This window comes from Coptis chinensis, chromosome 2, assembly GCF_015680905.1.
Source record: "Coptis chinensis isolate HL-2020 chromosome 2, ASM1568090v1, whole genome shotgun sequence".
Classification (NCBI taxonomy): domain Eukaryota; kingdom Viridiplantae; phylum Streptophyta; class Magnoliopsida; order Ranunculales; family Ranunculaceae; genus Coptis; species Coptis chinensis.
Window position 1 is genome coordinate 103617101 of NC_141457.1, and position 21730 is coordinate 103638830.

Genomic DNA, 21730 nt, shown 5'->3' on the forward strand with positions numbered 1-21730 from the left:
GGGCGCGTGGTGCGCTTTCTTGCTTAAGTCGATGTCCAGGCGCTTGAGCGTGGGGCGCACTTCAGAATAGCTTGTGGAGGGCGCGTGGCACGTTCTTGCTTTTCCACACAAACTGAATTGATTTCTCTCCTCTCTTTATGTGAGGAATAACTCAAACAATATTAAGAAAAAGCCAATAATAAACAATAGTAATATAAACTATATTTTTTTTTTGGTAAAGACGTAAAGTATATAAACTATCGAGACATTCTAATATTTGTTTTTGGCTAAAAGAGACATTGTAACATAAACACAACAAAACGAAGACTATACATATTTTCAGGTACCAATCAAAAAGAAGAATACAAATATTTTCAGCTACCAACAAAAAGGAAGACCACACATATTTTCAGATCCCTTTAAAACATCGCGTATATTATAGAGTATAGGACTAAATCAACTGTTAGATGGTCAGAATGCTTTGCAATTTGTTGACTTGAACTCTTATAATTAGAAATGCATTGAGTTTTTGATCGTATATATTTGGATATCTATAACGAATAGTGAGAAAAAAAATCTTTACAGAAATTGGGGTGATTGTATGAACTATGGATATTTTCCTGGATGTTGTGTTTTTTCATATGATAAGGTAGACGATCTAGAGTGCAAGGCCAGCTCCATAAAATTAACATAACTATTGTTTAGTTAGGTACATCAGAGTCTCTTCCAACGTCCATTTGCGTATGACTCTAGCTAACTCGATCATTCAAATTTATTTCGAGTGAATTGAAGCTATATTGCAATGCACACGGCATGCATGCATTCTTAAATCTTAAGTCTCACCTTATGTCATGGTTGGAAATAAGAAAATATGAAAACTCGAAATGATTAGAGCGTTTTGTGCTAAACATAGCCTGCATTGTCAACATCATGATCATAATGCATCATGTAAGAAAGAACACACGTATTTCAGACAGTGTTCACGATTCGGAATGTCGGAATTTCATCGGATATTTCGGTTTTAAAAAAATGGAAAAACAACATTGGATTGAAATATTAATGATTCCGAAATTAGTCGAAATCAAAATATGATATAGGTCAAAATATTGTGAATTTCAGTTTTCAAAATTTATGGAATTCCAATAATTTGAAATCCCATACTATGATTTCAGGTACAATATGAAGCGTAGTACAAAATATCCCGATATATCGCGATATTTGGGGATATCTATCTAGGTTTCTGAGAAAGATATATAAATATCACGATATATTTAGAGATATATACGACTGCAAATATCAGTGATATTTCGACGATATTTGTGATATTTGGAGATATTTTGGTGATATTTAGAGATATTTGACGATATTTTGTGTATATAACAATTTTATTTAATATTTACCATTATATTTCAAATAAATATATATAATGTATCATTATATATCAATAAATATCCACAATATCTACGATATTTATCGGTATTTTAGATATATCAACGATATTTGCATGTGAAACAATGTCAAATATCCCAAAAGAGGGAGATATATCCACGATACATATCCAGAAATTGAATATCGATAAATACCCATATCCTGATATTTTGTACTATGATATGAAGTATTGCCACATCCAGATATAGAATTGAGTTTTGTTGTCTCAAAATTGTGTGTCCAACTATCCCAAGGCTGTGACAACGGTTGATGTTGTGCTTCGAGGTTATACACACATCTATGACATGTGCGTGTTAATGCAAATCGAAGATTTACAAGGTTTTTAGATAGCTAGACACATCATTCTAGAATAGCAAAACCGGATCGGACTCTCCAAATATGTGTTTTTTTATATTTAATTCCTCGCATAAGAAACCAATTAACCTTGAACTTTAAGCACTATTCTTATCAACAAGGATAAATAGACTTTGACGAAATTGAAATTGAAATTGAAATTGAAATTGAAAATATTTTTAGTGTGTTTGACATGATATTTCATCATGTCAAACAAAACTACACTTGTATGTAGTATAGTGGAAATGTGGAATTCATTGGCCGCCCCCCACTTTATAAACAAAATTCTATAGGCAAGCAGACTTATTATCTTGTTTTATTGCACAATATTTTCCCTCAAGGTTGCTTTCCATGACGAGTTAAGATTTATGTTTCAAACCATATCTTTCATGATGTGGCATGTTATATAGCTTGATTATCTTAAGAAATGTTTGACAAGCTAAGACCAAAGAAGGCGATTCCTATTTGCTATTCAAAATTTTCAATAATAATAAATGGAATGGAATGTATAAGTCAAAACACAAACATGCTTTGAAAACAACATTGACACAGGAACAAAACTTGATTACGAAGGATTAGGAGACAGTCAAATCAGATTGCATAATACGTAATTCGATCACTTTTGACTAAAATTTGTAATTTTCTAATCCACTTTACTTAGAAATTCAAGATGGAATTTGGCAGTAAGATGAGCTGAGATTAGTTGAAAGTTGAAAGTTGAAAGTTGAAAGTTGAAAGTTGAAAGTTGAAACTAACTTGAAGTACTACCAGTGACGGACCCACTGTGTTGAAGGTATTTCACCTCAATACTCTCAAATTTGGGAGGGAAAAAATCAATATGTTATTGACATTTCAAACTTTGCCCACTAGTTTATGTTCTTATTATTACTATTTAGTAGTTTTTTTTTTTTTTTTGTAAAATTAATATTTAGTAGTTTGATGCTCATAGTTGCATATATACAACTTACAAAGACTGAGTAGATAAAATGTCAAGTATACTCTTGATGCGAAATAAAAAACGGTTTGGATAGATGAAATATCAAATATACTCATGACACGAAATAATAAACGGCATGGCCCAACCGAAACGACCCGGTGTATATAGTATGAACAATGAGTGCAATGATTGTTCATACTAAAATAAGTATGAACAATGATTGCAATGATTGTTCATACTTATTTATAGTATGAACAATTATTGTTCATATCTCAACACAATGTGTGGTAATTGTGGTAATTAAGAAATATGAACAATCATTGTTCACACATATTGGAGTATGAACAATGATTATTCGTAAATTCATACCCCCTCTTATATGAACAGTGATTTTATAAAGAATAACTATTTAAGTTAATTTAAAATAAGTACGTAGGTAAAACTTAACCTATAAAATGAATTCAACTCCAATGTTTTGTGGATATGATATAATTACTATAAATATTATCTTTATAAAATTTCAGTTTATTTGGAAACCTTCAACATTAGCAAACAATTATTGTAAAAATTCGACATTTCTGGACCATTAAATTTATTTTTAAATATGACAACAATTTTTATCTATGTTAGAGGTTTCCAAATGAGTTAAAATTTTATGGGGGGAGATTTTTATGGTGAGTGTTTCACAACCACAAAACATTAGCTTTTAATTCATTTATAAGTTAAGTTTTACTTACGTACTTATTTTAAGTTAACTTAAGTAGCTACTTTTTAGATAATGACTGTATATATATACACCTCGACATGAGTATGAACAATCACTGTTCATATAAATACTCATTGTTAATACCTATTTATGGTTGGTTAGTAGGAACACCTATTAGAGTATGAACAAAATTGTTCATACCTATTTTAGATGTGAACAATCATTACTCATAGCTCAACACAAATTATGAACAATCACTGTTCGTATGAACAATCATTGTTTATACCTATTTGGAGTATGAATAATTAATGTTCATAAGTTCATACGTCAACACAATGTATGATTAGTGAAAACACACATTGGAGTATGTTGTTCATATATATTTAGGGTAAGAACAATCATTATTTATATCTCGACATAAGCTATGAACAATCATTGTTTATACATCAATATATATAGTGTATGAAGTATGTTAACTATTTGGGTATAAACAATTATATGAACAGTGATTGTTTATACCAAAACGACAAAAAGGATAAAATCAGAAGGTATTAATTTCAAATTCGGGCTATTTGTCTTTAACAATTATTTTCACCTGAAAATTGGGTTTCCGGGTTATTTTCACTCGAAAATTGTCACCGAGAGTGATTTAAAAAAAAAACAATGGTTCTGAGAGTGATTCACCCGAGAATGGGCATTGGGACCAATTTATTGTTAAAAAATACCGTTTTACAACTATAAAAATTATGAAAATTTAATTTTGCTTATTGATCATATTTAGGGACCTTTATGAAAGAAAATGAAGTACACATGTTTTTAATGAAACGATTGTCAATATGAATACCCTAGGTCCGTCCCTGAGTAGTACCTAATTATGGTGCAAGTGTGCAGCACAACACAACACAACACGTTTGTCAGCACTCACCATTAGCTATAGATTCTTCCTCAACGTGAAAATTGATACAGGCTACAAGTACTTGTGTATTTCTGGTTCTCTCTTTGCTTTTCATAAGAGATTACTGGAGTACTGCTAGTACAAAATTGACTTCCCATCCTAGTATTCAACAATCGAAAAATGAGGCTTTGGGTTGGACCTAAGTAGCCCAAAGGCCAAATTATTCTGCTGGTGGTAAAGAAACAAAGAAGCATCTGCCAGGCATGGACTTCTGAACCAAAATATTAGGATTAAAATACAAATTTCAAAATTCAAACACTGCCCAAGTCCAGTGGGCCGTGACTACATACAAACAAATTGAAAAGTCCAATATTGTGGGCCTCGAAGTATACTTTGGGCCTTGGGTGTGGGGTCCAGGGAGCAAAGGGCAGTCCAAAAAATGAAATAGCAGAAATCCAAATTGCAGTTGGCGTAAAAGAGCAGGTGATGATTCCCACTTGAGAGAGAGAGAGAGAGAGAGAGAGAGAGAGAGAGAGAGATGGTTTCAGAGGGAATTGAAGACGAAGAAAAATGGTTAGCAGAAGGGATCGCAGGTCTTCAACACAACGCTTTCTACATGCATCGAGCCCTGGTAATCCCTAATTATTTTATTTTATTTTATTAATCATTAGAAGGAGCCCTAATTTGGTAATTTTGTATCAATCAATCAATCAGGATTCAAACAACTTGAGAGACGCATTGAAATATTCTGCTCAAATGCTTTCCGAACTTCGTACTTCACGCCTTTCTCCTCACAAATACTACGAACTCTGTAACTTACTTTCCCCACATTATTTTTATTGTTATTGTTATTGTTATTTAATCTTTAATAATCTTATGTTTTGGCAATTGGAATTATTAGATATGCGGGCGTTTGATGAGTTGAGGAAGTTGGAGATGTTTTTCAAAGAAGAGACCAAACGAGGGTGTACCATTATTGACTTGTATGAGCTTGTACAACATGCAGGAAACATTTTGCCTAGACTGTAAGTTTATTATCAATCAGGTTGCTTTAGATAGTTGAGGTAATATCTGTTAATCTAGTGTTAATTATCAGGTATCTCCTCTGCACGGTAGGATCTGTATACATCAGATCCAAGGAGGCTCCTGCTAAGGATGTTCTTAAAGATCTTGTAGAAATGTGCCGTGGCATTCAACACCCTGTACGTGGCCTCTTTCTGAGGAGTTATCTATCTCAAGTCAGTAGGGACAAGTTGCCTGATATCGGTTCAGAGTATGAAGGGTATGTTTATCTCCGTTTAACCTAATGCTAACATCACTGTTTCTACAATTGTTCTCTTTGGTGGGGATTGTTGTATCGTAATCTTGTTATTGTTTTTCCGCAGGGATGCTGACACTGTCATGGATGCTGTGGAATTTGTGCTCCAGAACTTCACAGAGATGAATAAACTCTGGGTTCGAATGCAACATCAGGTTGGTCATGTTTCAGATTTTACAGCTACCTGCGCTCATGTTTGGACATGCACAGTGCACCAGTACTTTCATGTCGTGAACGTAAAATGAATTATCAGAGCATGATTTGTGGTTGTGCAATCTTATACTACTTACTAGTTCACACTCGTAGGTGATCCCTTGCAATTTGGGCTATCTTCTTTGCAGGGTCCTGTCCGTGAAAAAGAGAAGCGGGAAAAGGAGAGGAGCGAGCTCAGGGATCTGGTATTATCAGATCATTTTACTGAAATTTTTTAATCTCCTACTCTAATATTAGTTTATAAGTATTCTGATTGCCTTCTATGTACTTATTAGGTTGGGAAAAACTTACATGTCCTCAGTCAAATAGAGGGTGTCGACCTTGAATTGTACAAAGAGACTGTGCTTCCTAGAGTATTGGAACAGGTTATGTTAATCTTGATTTCTTGACTTTATTTTGTTTTCCCCTCTTTAGAAACCTGTAGCATCAAATCTTGTTGTCCTGATCTTCATGTTGTTTTGAGTAGGTCGTCAACTGTAAAGACGAGATTGCTCAATTTTACCTGATGGACTGTATAATCCAAGTCTTTCCAGATGAGTACCACCTACAAACGCTAGAGACATTATTGGGTGCTTGCCCTCAGCTTCAGGTGGGTAACACAGTTATTTGAGCAGTGTTTTCTGGTCTAAGACTCGCTGCATTTTGGTTTCATGTGTACTAGGTTTTATTTGTAATGTGGTAAAACGAGGGTACTGGTGTTTATGTCTTTATGTTTTTGTTTTCATGTCAACAGTACAATATCATTTGCACTATACTTCATCTGTTCCAACAGTGTTTTTCTGTAGATCAATTTTCAGGATCTCTTTCTTTGTTTGTTTTTTCCCTAGTTGAAATGTGAGCAAACACTATATTCAGTTTAGAGGAGTCTAGTTTTTTGTGAACAAATACTACTCAATTCAGAATAATTTGTTTTAAGATGATAGAGTTTTGTGAAGTAGTGATGCCAAGACCATGTCCAGGGAAGCAGTCGCTATGATCAATGTGACAAATGGTAGCTAAGACTTCCTTCTTTTTTGTTTCTCAGCCAACCGTCGACATCAAGACAGTGCTATCTCAACTGATGGAGAGACTATCAAACTATGCTGCTTCAAGCGCAGAAGTGAGTAATACCCATATTTTCTTTTTAGGGTCAAGAAGTTCTTCTCTTTCCCTCTTCATTTTTATATTTCTTCCTGCCTCTCCTTATAATTTTGTGTTGCAGGTTCTGCCTGAGTTCTTGCAAGTAGAGGCTTTTGCCAAATTGAGTAATGCTATTGGGAAGGTGAACACTCAACGGGTTTTGCTCCCCTCATCTTGATAGATTCATTAATTTTTTTTTAGGAGTTAAGTTGTCTTGTCTCCACAGTGGCTTCATTGTACACAACAGTTTCTTTGATTTATTTTCTTTTTTGTTTTACATGGTAAGAGTGCTTCTCTTATCAGTATGAATGATCTGAGATAACAAAGTAGAAATGTTTTTTCTTTTACCCATGCACATGTCCACACCCCTCCCCTGCGCAAGCATACGCCACACCCAAAAATTGATTTTATCGTAAGGGACTTTTTCTGTTTGGTAAAACACTTTTTCTCCAGATTTTAAACCAATGCTCTGGATCTATTGAAATTATTTGGATTTCCTTATCTGAGTGTGTCAATGGCTAATTGCAAGGCTTTTTAATTATTGACAAGGGACGTTTCCATGGGGAAACATGTAGACATAAGTATCATAAAATAGCATATCCCCCTGTGGATGAAAGAACCACATGTCATGAGACCTTTATCTTGGTTTAGCTTTAGAATTGGCTGCATAGTTTTAGTACTAATATTGATCTAGCAATAGCTACTCATTTTGTCATCCACATTGGCCAACCTCGAATCATTTTTGAAACTTTGATAAGTCAAATAGTGAGTCTTACCGTCTCCAAAAACTGATGTATATTTTTTTTTGTTTATTTTGTTCTTGTTTTTTTTTCATGTATACGAGTAATTAACAGTAGTTTTTTGCACAGCATTTGTGATTTTTAATAATTATCTTTGTGGCAGGTCATCGAGGCACAAGTAGACATGCCAGTTGTTGGATCCATAGGTTTATATGTGTCCCTTCTTACGTTTACTCTCCGTGTCCATCCTGATCGGCTCGATTATGTGGATCAAGTTTTGGTATGAATCCCATGAAGTTTCATGATGCCTTCCTACTTATTTATTTGTTGTATTTATTTTAAATTGGGTATAAATTGCATCATAATGCTTCAGAATTGACCATTTTTATTCTTAGTGTTAGAACAGGGGATCTGGTATCTAGAATCATTATTAGTGTGCCCTCTCCATAAATCTTGTACACGGAAAAGAGGGTGGAGGTGAATTGTTCTTTTTGGTGGGCTGTTCAAACTTTTTGTTACCGTGGGATCAAACAATGAAAAGCAAAATTTTCATTTTCTCAACAATGGTTAAGGCATTTTAAAGTTTTGAAAGGAAAAGCAAAATTTTCATTTTCTCAACAATGGTTAAGGCATTTTAAAGTTTTGAACCGGACCCCTTTGTCGCAAAGCCAAAATAGATAACAATGAAAAGCAAAAAAAATGAACTGTTTGCGGAAATCTGCAAGGTTCATTGCCATGCGATCTTAAATCATCTGTGTGATGTCTTCAGTTTCTTATCGATATACAATTAGTTCCTTTATATGCTATTCTTTCCAGGGAGCATGTGTGAAGAAACTTTCTGGCAAAGCTAAGCTCGAAGACAGCAGAGGTACAAAACAAATTGTTGCCCTATTGAGTGCTCCACTGGAAAAGTATAATGATATTGGGATTGCACTGAAGCTTTCTAACTACCCACGAGTCATGGATCACCTCGACAGTGGTACAAATAAAGTCATGGCAGTGGTTATTATACAAAGCATCATGAAAAATAACACTTGCATTTCAACTGCTGACAAGGTTTGCTCCATTCTAATGCATGTTTCATTTTTGTTGCAAATTGTTCTTTAATGAGATCCTAATGTTGATATTTTCATAGGCTGAGGCGTTATTTGAACTAATAAAGGGCCTTATAAAGGATTTAGATGGAACTCCTGTTGATGAGGTGATTTTACATTTTTCTTTTTCAACAATACATTCAATTTGATATACCGCTTTACTATTTTTTTGGGTACCAGTTCCTCTGTTACAGATGCCTGATGGTTGTTCAATTCAAGAATATTATATAAGTGCTAGATGTATAAGAAAGTTTGATGCAGTCTGTTCTAATAACAAATAGGATATTTCCTTTTTTTGCTTTAGCTTGATGAGGAGGATTTTCAAGGAGGAGCAAAGTTCTGTTGCTCGCCTCATTCACATGTTGCATAATGATGATCCAGAGGAAATGCTGAAGGTATTTGCTGTGTTCAAGTTATTACGTTTTTTGCTCCATTGATGGGCAAAACTTCATTGATGTCTTCCTTTTGCAAGTCTTCTTATATCTGTTAATTCTGTTATCGATGCTGATACGACTTTGGATATAAAAAATCTTTTTCTTCAGTGAAGGAATGTGTTTCTTTCATCTCCTTTTGAGAGGTGATATGTTTGAATGGAGATAGCATCATCTATTTTTTTGAGAACTGGTCTGTTTAAGTAGTGGTAGCATAATTTAATTGTTCTAAGTTATCATTTGACCTTTTATATCATTCTGGAATTATAAATTAATTTGGTTGAGTTTTGGCAATCACCAATATGATCTTCTTTGATTTTTCTATGCTGGTTCATCTGATTCAATGTTCTGCGGAGCCAGAAATTTTTTCCTACAATATTAATAGTAGGACACTCCATATTCATTAAGGAAAGATGTATACTTAGACTGTCCTTGTGTATTTCAGATTATATGTGTTGTGAGAAAGCATATTCTTGCCGGAGGCCCCACACGCCTTGCTTTCACTGTTCCTCCCCTTATATTTTGTGCTCTGAAGGTGTGTTTTCATGAAACTCTTGAATTTGTGTTACGCTCCTAGAAGGTACTGGAAAAATTTTATTGTTTATGGTACACAGTTGGTCAGGCGATTGCAAGGTCAGGATGGAGATGTAGATGGAGAAGAGACGTCTGCGACCCCAAAGAAAATATTCCAGCTATTGCACCAGGTAATGTCTTTCTAAAAGGTTTGCAATTTTCTTCTCTGTTTATTTTTTCTGGTATTACTTGGGGTAGTGGTTTGACGAGTTGTGCATTGAATGATGATTCTCATAATCAAGGAACATATTATAGTTTTGTAACTAGAATGAGGTTTAGGCATTTCAATTCCCCAGCTTTGTTTTTTCCCTTACGATTTTACTGCTTTTCATTGTGACATTTGTCGACTTTGAAGTCATTACTTTGCGGAAGCCACCTGGTCAAGGCCCTTCTTTCTTTGTTAATTTCCGTATGGGGAAGGTGACTTCACTTGACCCTTTGTTTGACAGCTTCCCCTGGACCAGTAGCCATTCTTATTTCTTAGTAGGCAACAATATTTATGGAAAATGGACGCAACTGACTAAATGCAACTATAAGTTTGAGTGTGACTGCACTTACCGATACAAATAATAGTACATTGACTGGTATCTTCAAATGGAGTTGTGTTTGATCCTTGATTCCAGCGTATTTAATAAGTTGATTGACTTTATTCTTCAGACTATCGAGGCTCTGTTATCCGTTCCAGCACCTGAACTGGCATTAAGATTGTATTTGCAGTGCGCTGAGGTAGGCTTTAACTACCTTTGGGCCGCCTCCTTAACCATATCCATTTGCTAATTTTAGCACTTGTCTTTTTTCCTCTCCATAATTTCAGGCTGCCAATGACTGTGATCTTGAACCTGTTGCATACGAGTTCTTCACTCAAGCATTTATACTTTATGAAGAAGAAGTTGCGGTAATCAGCCAGAAATTTTGTTTGGTTTCATGCTTTTGCACCTTTTGTAGTTTTAGTGATTACATCTGCATGTCTTTTTATGGGGGATTTTTTTTAGCACCCATTTTACTGAGCATAAAAACAATAATAAGTTGCACTCATTTTCGTGAGAACCCTTTTGATGCTCGTTTGTGGGGCCTACATGGTGCTGAGTTAGTGGTGATATTTTGTGATGAATGGATGACTAAATTGCCAAAACATGGACATTTCATATTCTTAAAAAAATCCGTGTCTGACACACGGACATGTTGTGCATAGAATTTAAACTAGGTTTCCTTCTATAGCCTAAAAGACTAAGAAAATAACATAGTGACATAATTACAATTCCATGAGATGCCACTTTCATAATTATTTATTTGTAAGGAGGCGCGTTGTCAGGTCTTGAAACCAAAAATTAGTTGTGTAACTAAATAATAGTAATATTTATCTTTCTAATTAGATGTGTTTTCTAATTAGATATGTCCACGTGTCCTCCTTCATAAGGGTCATCGTGTCGGACACTGACACACGTATCTGTATCAATGTGACTTAGGTAAAATGTGTGTCACCGTTTAATTTTGAAATTCTTATCAATAAGGTTAGAAGTTATCGTTAAGTAGTATTCCTGTGGCAAGGATCTCCTTAATAATATCATCCTCACATAATACTAGCACTCTCATATCCTAATGGTTATGTCCAGTGAAAGGTTGTCATATTAGCCATCTCTTATTGTCGTCATCATCATCATCACTATCTTTTTCATTGTCATCAGATTGAGATCAAATTAGTTCTTATCCAGATGCATTATGTTTGTTTTCTTTAGGATTCAAAAGCACAGGTGACAGCAATACACCTAATAATAGGGACTCTTCAACGAATGAATGTATTTGGCGTTGAGAACAGGGATACTCTAACACATAAATCCACAGGGGTAATGATAATTGATTGGCGTAATTGATGAAACTTTTCTTTCATTCTTGTTCCTGAACCCTGTGTGTTTTTCTTTTTCTTTGAGCAGTATTCAGCAAAGCTCTTAAAGAAGCCTGACCAATGCAAAGCTGTTTATGCATGTTCACATCTCTTCTGGGTCGATGATCAGGATGGCGTCAAAGATGGAGAAAGGTGCTATAGCAGTATAGCATAATATGGCATTAATAAATGTGACAACTACATGCATGTTCACATTTACATAAATGGATCAACTTGTGCATGTTAAATTTTATGTTTTCTCTAGTTATTTTGACAACATTTCACTCCACACACAGTACAATAAGGGGCGAAGGAAGTGAAAGGTCTATTAAAATTGTCCCTGAAGACTTCCGAAACTGTGACTTCCTTGGCAACTACATGGATCAGACGTCTGTACTTTTTCAACCTTTTGGGAACATAACCCAGCTCAGTATCTGAGCCACATGCTTATCAGACCAACCAAAGTCGTAATTGTAAATGTAATACCTTATTTCGTCTTTCTGGCTGCCAATAAGGTGGGATTCAGTTGTTAACTTAGAGCACTCTGGACAGTGGATACCTTAAAACTTTAAACCTGGGAAGAAGAATAATAAATTTTTGTGGCATAAAGGTTTCTATGCAATTAATATGTTGTTTTTCTCTGACAGGGTTTTGCTTTGCCTTAAGCGTGCTTTAAGGATTGCAAATGCTGCTCAACAGATGGCCAATGTTACACGGGGTAGCAGCGGACCAGTTACTCTTTTTGTCGAAATTCTAAACAAGTAATTTTCTTATTCAATTATGTATGCATTATTGGTATTCATTTTACTCCATGAGTTTTATTCACTCATGTAATTGTCAGGTACTTATACTTCTTTGAGAAGGGGAATCCTCAGATCACAAGTGCTGCTATACAGGGTCTGGTCGAGTTAATCACAACCGAGATGCAAAGTGACACTACAACACCAGATCCCTCTGCAGATGCTTTCTTTTCTAGTACACTACGTTACATTCAATTCCAAAAACAGAAAGGTGGTGCAATGGGCGAAAAGTATGAATCTATAAAGGTGTGATTTCCCAGAGTTTAGATGATATATCGGAAGTGATAAAGATGCCAGTGTACAGTATCGAAGTTTTGAGAACTGGTTTAGTTCAGCTGGTTTCTGTTGGAGTGATGGGGCTGTGTTATTTCGCAATGTAAAATTAGCATCACGTTTCAACTAACTTCAGTTATTGTGCATCTGGTGGCATTTGTATCAAGACGTGTGTACATGCTTATGATCTTCATTCCCACACTTGTTCCCTTGAAGGCCTCCATGGGAAACAGAGTATTTTTGAACTTGTTTCCCCTAAGCTATGTAAAAGAGAGATATAGTTACTTTTAGCACTCATTGTAAACTGAAATATGGTTGCCTGAAATTCTAACAGGATCTATTTCTCCTAATCTCCCTTTTTTGGGTCCGTTGGGTGATGTAATCATGTAAGTAGTTTGGTTTGAACGTAATTAAAGGTAAACTGTGAAACATGAAACGTCATTATTTGTCACCTGTCACCACCCGATGGCTTGTAGCCTTGTACTAGAATTCATTCTTTTCTTCACACTTTTTTCCTATAATTTCCTTTTTAATTCTATTAAGAATATCGAACTCCTATTAGTGCATTAATATCACGTACTTGTTCAATTGAAAGATTAATTTAAACCAATCATTTTGAGTAACAAAAATTATTAGACCACTTTCAACAGAATCACAATAATTTCTAATTTTCTGGCATGATCTTTTTCCAAAAAAAACGGGCACGATGATCTTTACTTCTTGAAGAGATCATGCATCATCTCACGAACCTAAACCCGGCTAAATGCTGCATGTTGTGTAGATCTTCATTAGGCACCGTAATTTTCATTGAGTTAAGAGACTCATTCATTTGCACAAGTTTGCTATTCATGGAGTTGGAATTGAGGAATTGAACTGAAACTGAGAGCTGAAGTTGCTCATTGCCTGATAAACGCAAATAACCAATCCACTTTTATTGTGAACAAGTAAGGCTCATGTATCCAAAGTTCTTACAGTAGATTCTATGCTCTTAATTAAACAGTTGGAATAGCCTAAACTAGACCATCTCTCTATATCTTTTAAAGAAACACACTTCATATAATCGTAAGTAAATATTGCTTAAGGTTCATCGGGTTGGCTATCGAAAATATATATTGCTTAAGGTTCAGCCCATGGCGTATTTCTGGGTCCAGTTGCGAGCGGTGGATTCGTACTTGGTCTTGTCGGCCTTGCAGATGTGAGCAATCTCAGGAACTAGTGGATCATCAGGATTCGGGTCTGTCAGCAGTGAACATATGGAGAGCAAAACCTGCAAGACTCCCACCCCACGTTAATATTACTGGTACGGTGAGTACTACGCACAGAGAGATTATACCCCTCAAATACAAAAAAAAATAGCTGAGAAAGAATGACTAATTTAATTCTATAGTACAACAGTTTTTACACTTATATTTGAATAGTTTTTTAGAAATTTAATAAATTGTTTAGAGACAAAACTGGTATGAAAAAAGTAACCAAGAGTTACACTTTTTTTAATATTTATTTACTATTGCGACACTTTAGGTGGAAGACAGGACTATTAAAATATTAAAGATTTGAAATATCAAAATCGAGAGCATGGCTCCAAGTAGAGGTGTCAAAATGTCCGCCCCATAGGCCGAAAAAAAACCCCTCGAAATAAGGCCCTCACACATTTGAGGGCCAGACCGACCCAACTTTCAAGGCTTGAGAGAATGGTAAGGGCTAAGACTTTGAAGCTTAGGTCCGACCCTAAGCCCACCCTTGTAGGCCCTCATTAAACCCTCACTAGACTTTCTACATTTATCACATAGATTTATTGATTTATATTGTAATGTATCTTATTTTATAAAATGATTTAGTTAATTTTAATTGACAAATGTAACTTCAACAAGTTTTTTAGTAGCTTATGTGAAGGGAGTACAGGTATATCATTTTTAACAATTTTTTTATATTTATTTTGTTAAATAAATATTCAAATATATGACATAGTACTCGACACTCAATTTCAACTCTCTCAAAAAAGTTGAGCGGCGGGTAAGGACTTCGAGATTTGAGATTTAAGCATTGGCCCGGCCTAACCCTAAAAGCATGATGGCGCATGATGGCTTTAGTGTTTGAGGCCGGGCGGCCCATTTGACACCCCTACCGGCTACCGCTCCCAGGCCTCCAACAATCTAAATTATATAGGCGATACTTCATTTTCGCGCTGCAATATTATGGATTTAGTCCACCAATCTTTAAGCCTTTGAAATTTTGAATACTGAAAGCTTGGTACGGTCAAGGGACATTTTGTGAAAATTAACCATAAAAATATTGGCAAGTTATATAAATTCCTATATTATGTTCTTAGAAGCAGATGTAATATTTATCAAAGCCCGTAACTATGAGTCTATAACATATTCCTATAGGCTATAGCTTAGTCTTTGATTAATAGGAGGAACCTAGCAAAAAAAATTAATATGAGGAATATAATTTAGTGAGGTTATGAAAGCGATAAGCTTCACCTTGGATATGGTGAGCGCAGGACTCCATTGTTCTTTGAGTATGTCCAGGCAGATATTCCCATTATTGTTGATATTAGGATGGAATACCTTTGTCCTGAAAGCAACCTGCCGACAACATTTTATTGTTAAGATCAGGAAGTCACAGATGATCTTGTTTAGGTGTGAAAGAAAGCTAGCTTCTAGTTACCTTGGGTGGCTTAAAAGGGTAATCAGGTGGAAAATGAATGGTTACAAGAAAGACACCACCGGAGTAAGGGCTATCGTTTGGACCGATGATAGTTGCTTGCCAATGGAACATATCTTCACCAACAGGACCTATAATTGAAACCAGCGATAGAAAACCATATCATACAACTTACAAGATCACGAGTTCAATAGGATAATTTTGACTTTTTGTTTACCTGCGCTACATGAAGTAGGAGGATCTCTCTGCAAGTCCTTGAGCTCCTTGAGAATTCTCTTTGACGCCATTCTGGTTAACTCTCAACTGTGTCTACGTGTAAAATAAAGATTTTAAGCAGATGGGAATGCGAGTTAGGCAACCATCCTATGTAACATAAAGGGTGATAGATATATATATATATATAATGTATAACTAGTGGTGGAGGGGATGAAAAGGATTGGGAGGATGAGCATGTCCATGAGTCCCATCAATTCATAAAGTTGTTGTTGGCCGAGTGGGCTGTGGGCGCTGGGTATATTCTCCTAAAAGAAAGGTGGCAAGTCGAAAATCGGAGTTCAAAGGATTAAAGGCAAGGCAAAGCAATGGTCATATCTTACTCAAATTAAGAAACTAATCTGTTGAGAACCAGTTCTTTACTTTCTGCAAAATAGAAGTATATGAGTAAACGAAACTATTTGACCAAGTGATGAGCTTGAGATGGTGTTGTTAAGGTAGTTTGTAACACATTAACTAGGAATAAAATGAAAATGAAAGGTGTTTTTCCCCTAGCCGACTGAGAATCAAAATGACTTCTGTCCCACTTATCATCTCCACCAGAGTGACAGCAGCACAACTCATCAAAAGCATATTTCCTTATATTTAATAAAAAGCAGAGGGATTTGTGTTAAGAGCCGACTAATTTGCTCTTGGAGCATCCAGATATCGTGTACATTAAGTTGACATCTAGTGGAGAATAACAGTCTACGACCAGTGGCATTTTGGCACAAACTAATCATAAATCAAGCAAAAGCCAAAAAGATATTGGCTTTGCAGAGGATTCACATCATACCATTCTGCTGGGCAAATACAAGTGCGAAAATATTCGTGCTTAGCCTACCAAACTTTCCTCTCAAAAAAGTATGCAGAAACATTTTTTTCCAAGAATCTGCCAATCCCCTTAAAGCTACCCTTCGAAATTAATTATCACACGAGAAACAAACATCAAACCAAAACGAGATACAAATACAAATGTAGTCACACCCATATTACAAAATATTAGGATATGAGTATTTATAAATACTCAATTTCTAGATATGTATCATAGATATATCATTCTCTTTGGGGATATTTGATATTGTTTCATATGCAAATATCATAGATATATCCAAAATATCATAGATATTTCTTGATATATCATGATACATTATTTATATTTATTTGAAATATAATAGTAAATATTAAATAAAATTGTTATATACACAAAATATCACAAATATCATCGATATTTGCAGTAATATATATCTCTAAACATATCGTGATATATATCTTTTTCTGAAATCTAAATAGATATCCCCAAATATCACGATATTTTGTACTATGGTCACACCTAAATCTGTGGGTAGTTCACAATCAGGTTTTCTGTTATATGTTCACACAATAAATCATTTCGTGTGAATTTGTTAACTAATGCTATCCAAGATTAGTCATCTTCAAGAATTCTTAAACAAGAACGCTATAAAACCATAAAAGGGCATCATAAATATGTTATTGCTAACTAAACACATGCACTTCTACAGTCGAAAGACCATACACTAACATAATTCAGACATGCCATTAACTCGAACCTTAGGCAGAATTTAAGATAAGATAACAAATGTAACCTTGTTTCACATAAGGATCTTTCTCACATTGGTCAAAGATGGAAAAAAAATTCTAATCAGAAAAACAAATGTGCGCAGGTTACCACATAAGCTCGTCTTTTCCCACATTATCAATTACAAATCATAACAAGACTGAGAAAGCAAGAAACAAACCACCCGATGCTTTCAGAACTACCTAGTATTGTCAGTTAAGACTATACACCAAAGGCTGCTGCTTCCTCAAATAGGGAATGAGAAATAAATTGAAAGATTGGAGACACTACATGGAAACAGCTGGGGAGGTCATCTTTTCTTTCACACCTCTTTGTGGCTCAATCATAATATGGAGCAACCCTTCTATGACTTTCTCTTTTTCTTCTTCTTTTGCTTGGGTGGCTGGAGCACCACCTTGATGGCTGCATCAAAAACGGCCTTCACATTCTGCAACGATATTTTGCAAGAGCGCCATCAAAGATAGAAGTACTAGCATATATTTACATGAAATGAAATATAATTGGGGGGGGGGAGGTAAGCAAATATACCTGCTGTGTTTTTGAGCTGCACTCAATGTAGGCAGGAGCTCCAATGAGTTTTTTCAGTTCTTCTCCCTTAATAAACAGAAAAAGGCTGTTAAGAACTTGTAAAATAGATGAGAAAAAGTAATGGGTGTATTCGTAGGCATTACCTGAGCTGTAGTTATAGGAACCGCACCGGGGTGGTCATCAAAGAACTTCTTATCATCCCGAAGATCTGCAAGCATAATTAGAGGAGGCCGATCACTATAAAAATTGATCTTACTTGTCAAAAATAATCAAGACTTGATCTAATTTGTTATGTTCATTATTAAGTATATCAGGAAAGAAGTTTCAAACAAATACAAAGATAAACTTCAATGAAGAGCAAGAATGTCTAGTTATTAAGCTAAAATAAAAGACATGCTTGCTTGTAAACAATATACTAAGGTTAAAATAATAGGATATTTCACATAATGTTGATTCACAATATAGAATTCTTCACATTCAGACCAAAAAAAAAATCTAAAACAATATAGAGATTAAAGTCTTCACAACCTAAAGGGCAAACTCAGAAAATGGCATTCCCTATATTCCAATGCAACACAACATCTAATTATACTAAAACTCGATCTGCAAATTCAATCTCCAGATCTAGGAATTCCCAGCTACTCTCATAAGATAGATAACACCATGTTGTAATTATTAACCCATTTACCACGCATGAAGAAATTACAATTGATAAACCTAAGCAGAATTACGAATAATGAAGCTTCTAGAAATCTTGATTAATTGCTGGAAAAATTCCATTCAAATTCATTTGACATTTAAAGCAGGGAGATATAGTCAGTGGTATATATATGTAAGCTGCAGTAATGATAATGCAAGGCTCTTAGTTTGGCCAACTAAAAGTTGGATCATGTGCACAAAGCACAAGAAACTGCAATTTGTTGCTTTTGCTGATCCATTCTCCGAGTGAAAACCAGTGATATTCAATTATCTGGAACAGAACTATGATTTTTTTAACGTAGAAAAAAATTTACAGGGTCCCCTCTGTAAATCTCTAATCACTTTCTAACACTAGAAAGTAGTAAAAGAAGCAATAAATTAAGAATCAAAATTATAAAGCATAATCGAGATTCAAACAAATGAATCGAGTACAATAAAGAAACATCAGAACATGTAAAGCAACTTAAAATACACAAGGATAAAAACGATACTGGTGCAATCTCAGTAATTGACTAGAACCAAACAGGTCTAAAGAACCATATAACAGAAAATCAAATAAATAGGACAGGAAACAAATTGAAAAAGTAGTAATAAACACACGTAACAGCATTGAAAATCTGAGGGACTGGATGAAAATAAGAAGAAGTCTTACCAAGCTTTGTTCCAACTAGAATTATTGGAACACCAGGTGCGTAATGCCTCAGTTCAGGAATCCACTGGAACATTTAACGAAAACCAATTAGACAACCAACAATTTCTGTTTCAGGGAAATAAAAAGGGGTAAGTATGCATATAAACACAAACCTTTTTAGCAACATTTTCATAACTAGCCTTGCTAATGAGAGAAAACGCCAGCAAGAAAACATCGGCTCCACGATAACTCAGAGGTCTTAATCTATTGTAATCCTCCTGGCCTGTTTCATTAGACATAAAATTTAGCCTATGACCAAAATAAAACATTGAATATAATTCAGTAATGTTAAACATTATTACCAGCAGTATCCCACAGGCCCAAATTAACTGTGCTTCCATCAACAACCACATTCGCGCTGAAATTATCAAAACCGTCGGTACATAATCCTGTTGTTTTCCACCACAAAAAACAACAAACCATTCAGATCCCATTACACTAACACCTATCATTACCAGAATCATGAAAAAGTTAATAAATTTTTACTCAAAATGAAAAAAACAGTAAAAATTCTCAGCCCCAACATTAAAAACGAAACTAGTATGTAAATTATAACATTTCCAATCAAGCAAGATCTAGAAAGTAGCTTTTTCTACAAAAAGTTTGAAACTTTGACAAAATTAACATGGAAAGGGGTAAAAACTAACCGTTGGGAAAGTGTTGCTGGTGTATGAAATCAACATGCAAGTTTTACCAACGGCGCCATCACCAACTGTAACACACTTTATGAACCTAGAAGCACTCATTTCTCAAATAAATGAGATCACAGCTTCAAATTCTCTTCTTCTTCCTTGTTTTTTTTTTGTATGTGTTTGTTTCAAGTAAACATCTGTTGAAGAAAAAATGCACCCATTTCTCAAAAAACCAAAAAAAAAGAACAAAATTTTCCCACACACCCAAAAAAAAACTCTAATGGATCCAAGAGGGAAAAAAATAAGAGAGAGAGAGGGAGAGAGAGTAACCTTTGAGGAGAGAGAGAATGAGGCGGAAAAGAATGCTGTTGAAGCGTTCTACGGTGAGAGAGAGAGAGAGAGAGAGAGAGATTAACTGAACTTACCCTTTTAGTTGGTCAAGTTGGACAGCTAATGTTAATTGGGGTGCCCAATATTTACAACTCAACACCAGAGACACCCACTCTTTTCTTTATTTTTATTTTTTATTTATTTTCTTTATTCTATACCCACTCCCACTCACACCTTCCACACCATAATTAATTCCAACTCTCTAAAAGTGTTTTTATTGGTCTTTAATGGCATGCCATTATTTTTTCCTGTACAACACCCTGCGTTGTTGTCATATACGTAGGCGGCATTCATCTAGTAGGTGAAAATAAAAGCAAAGGTCCTTTGGTTTGGCTTTCTGCTTTGGCCTCAATAATAGGTAGTTTTTCACGTTTTAGTTCTATTTTGCTAATTTGTTAGGGAAAAGAATGAGAGGGTTTTCTGAAATTTTCTTATAACCAATGGGGAAGCCAATTATATATGTTCTGGTCAATCTCCATTTTTTTTTATCTTAGACAATGTCCCACCATTGGTGCTGCATGTCTAGCAGTATAGAGTCTATAAACTATGACGTTTGGAGTCCATATATGGACATGGAGTCACGGACCCGTGAACTGAATATCATTCTCATATATTTGGCCTTCATTTGGGAAACAAGTGTCAAGTCAGATTGGTTTAAACAAGCTACTACATCCGTATTGTCCATGTAAGAGTACGACCAGTGTTCGTGATTCCGAACGAAACTGGCATTCCAAATATAAAATTGAAATATTGATTATTTTGAAATTAATTGAAATTTTAAATATAATAGAAATTGAAATTTGATAAATTTCAGTTTTTAGATTTATTTGGAATTCTGAAAATTCTGAAATCTCAAACTATGAGTGCGATGTGATTTGGAATTTCGGGTTAAAAAGTTGAAGCAGTAGTTTTTCAGTGGCCCCTAATGATCGTCCTTGAGCTAGTTGGAATGTTGGATGCTGTTAAATATTTGAGTTTAATACCAGTGGCCTATGTTTTTTTCGATAAGGTATTTCGGCAACGTTGTGATACCAGTGGCTTTGAATGTGGGGAAATTCATGCCAAGTATTTGGTGCACCTGCGCGTTGGTCTCATGGCACCTTCATTTATGGCTTGGTACTACGGTAGCCAGTACTCAGCTAAGGTCTAGGTCGTCCACACAATTTAGCAATTTTCAGGACCATCATTTTTGTCACAATTTGAGTATCCGGTCGCTTCTGGAGTGACCTAAAGACTGAGACAGGTACCAACTAGTAAAATTAGTAAAAATTTTGGGTGATGATATCAAAAGTCTGGGTCGAAATTCAACACTAAAGAGTTACTAATCTCATTTAAAAAAGACTTGTCAATAAAATAAAATAAAAACTGATGATTAGGACTTTAGGTACTGAGGAACTGATATGGTCTCCTTAACCAATCTGCAATTATTTTTGTGCAAATTCATTTTTTATTTTTGCAAGTTAACATCTAATCCCCATATTAGTGTGATTATAATTATTTCAGCATAAAAAACCTCATTGTATCCAAGG

At 35.0% G+C, this 21730-nt stretch overlaps 2 protein-coding genes and 1 pseudogene across 3 annotated transcripts; 1 reads left to right on the plus strand and 2 right to left on the minus strand.

Annotated features, from left to right (window-relative positions):
* Positions 1 to 4766: 4766 nt before the first annotated feature.
* Positions 4767 to 13178, plus strand: LOC147519909 (vacuolar protein sorting-associated protein 35B-like). Its single transcript, XM_086591436.1, is given in 23 exon segments — positions 4767 to 4930; positions 5014 to 5110; positions 5201 to 5324; positions 5396 to 5581; positions 5685 to 5772; positions 5959 to 6015; positions 6106 to 6195; positions 6297 to 6419; positions 6855 to 6929; positions 7032 to 7091; positions 7853 to 7969; positions 8506 to 8745; positions 8825 to 8890; positions 9088 to 9102; positions 9104 to 9178; positions 9660 to 9749; positions 9829 to 9918; positions 10445 to 10513; positions 10602 to 10682; positions 11524 to 11631; positions 11719 to 11822; positions 12317 to 12430; positions 12511 to 13178. Coding segments are annotated over 23 exon segments (2373 nt in total). The 5' UTR covers positions 4767 to 4837; the 3' UTR covers positions 12722 to 13178.
* Positions 13179 to 13649: 471 nt separating this feature from the next.
* LOC147519910 (SUMO-conjugating enzyme UBC9-like) lies at positions 13650 to 15806 on the minus strand. Its single transcript, XM_086591437.1, has 4 exons — positions 15627 to 15806; positions 15413 to 15540; positions 15226 to 15330; positions 13650 to 14009 (listed from the first exon to the last, which is right to left on the minus strand). Exons 1-4 carry the CDS (start codon positions 15694 to 15696, stop codon positions 13866 to 13868), a joined length of 447 nt encoding a protein of 148 aa, XP_086447563.1. The 5' UTR covers positions 15697 to 15806; the 3' UTR covers positions 13650 to 13865.
* Positions 15807 to 17233: 1427 nt separating this feature from the next.
* On the minus strand, positions 17234 to 20304 carry LOC147519911 (rac-like GTP-binding protein RAC1; annotated as a pseudogene). The gene is made up of 8 exons (XR_015212371.1): positions 20142 to 20304; positions 19827 to 20008; positions 19482 to 19568; positions 19293 to 19402; positions 19141 to 19204; positions 17933 to 17997; positions 17786 to 17855; positions 17234 to 17710 (listed from the first exon to the last, which is right to left on the minus strand). The product of XR_015212371.1 is annotated as a rac-like GTP-binding protein RAC1 (transcript).
* Positions 20305 to 21730: the final 1426 nt, after the last annotated feature.

What these genes read in the sequence shown, in the direction of transcription:
- LOC147519910 (XM_086591437.1), bottom strand. Translation starts at nt 15,696, where the DNA reads ATGGCGTCAAAGAGAATTCTCAAGGAGCTCAAGGACTTGCAGAGAGAT. An exon ending in ACCCTTTTAAGCCACCCAAG is followed by an intron (nt 15,331 to 15,412) that starts GTAACTAGAAGC and finishes TGTTGTCGGCAG; the next exon opens with GTTGCTTTCAGGACAAAGGT. An exon ending in CTGCGCTCACCATATCCAAG is followed by an intron (nt 14,010 to 15,225) that starts GTGAAGCTTATC and finishes GGAGTCTTGCAG; the next exon opens with GTTTTGCTCTCCATATGTTC.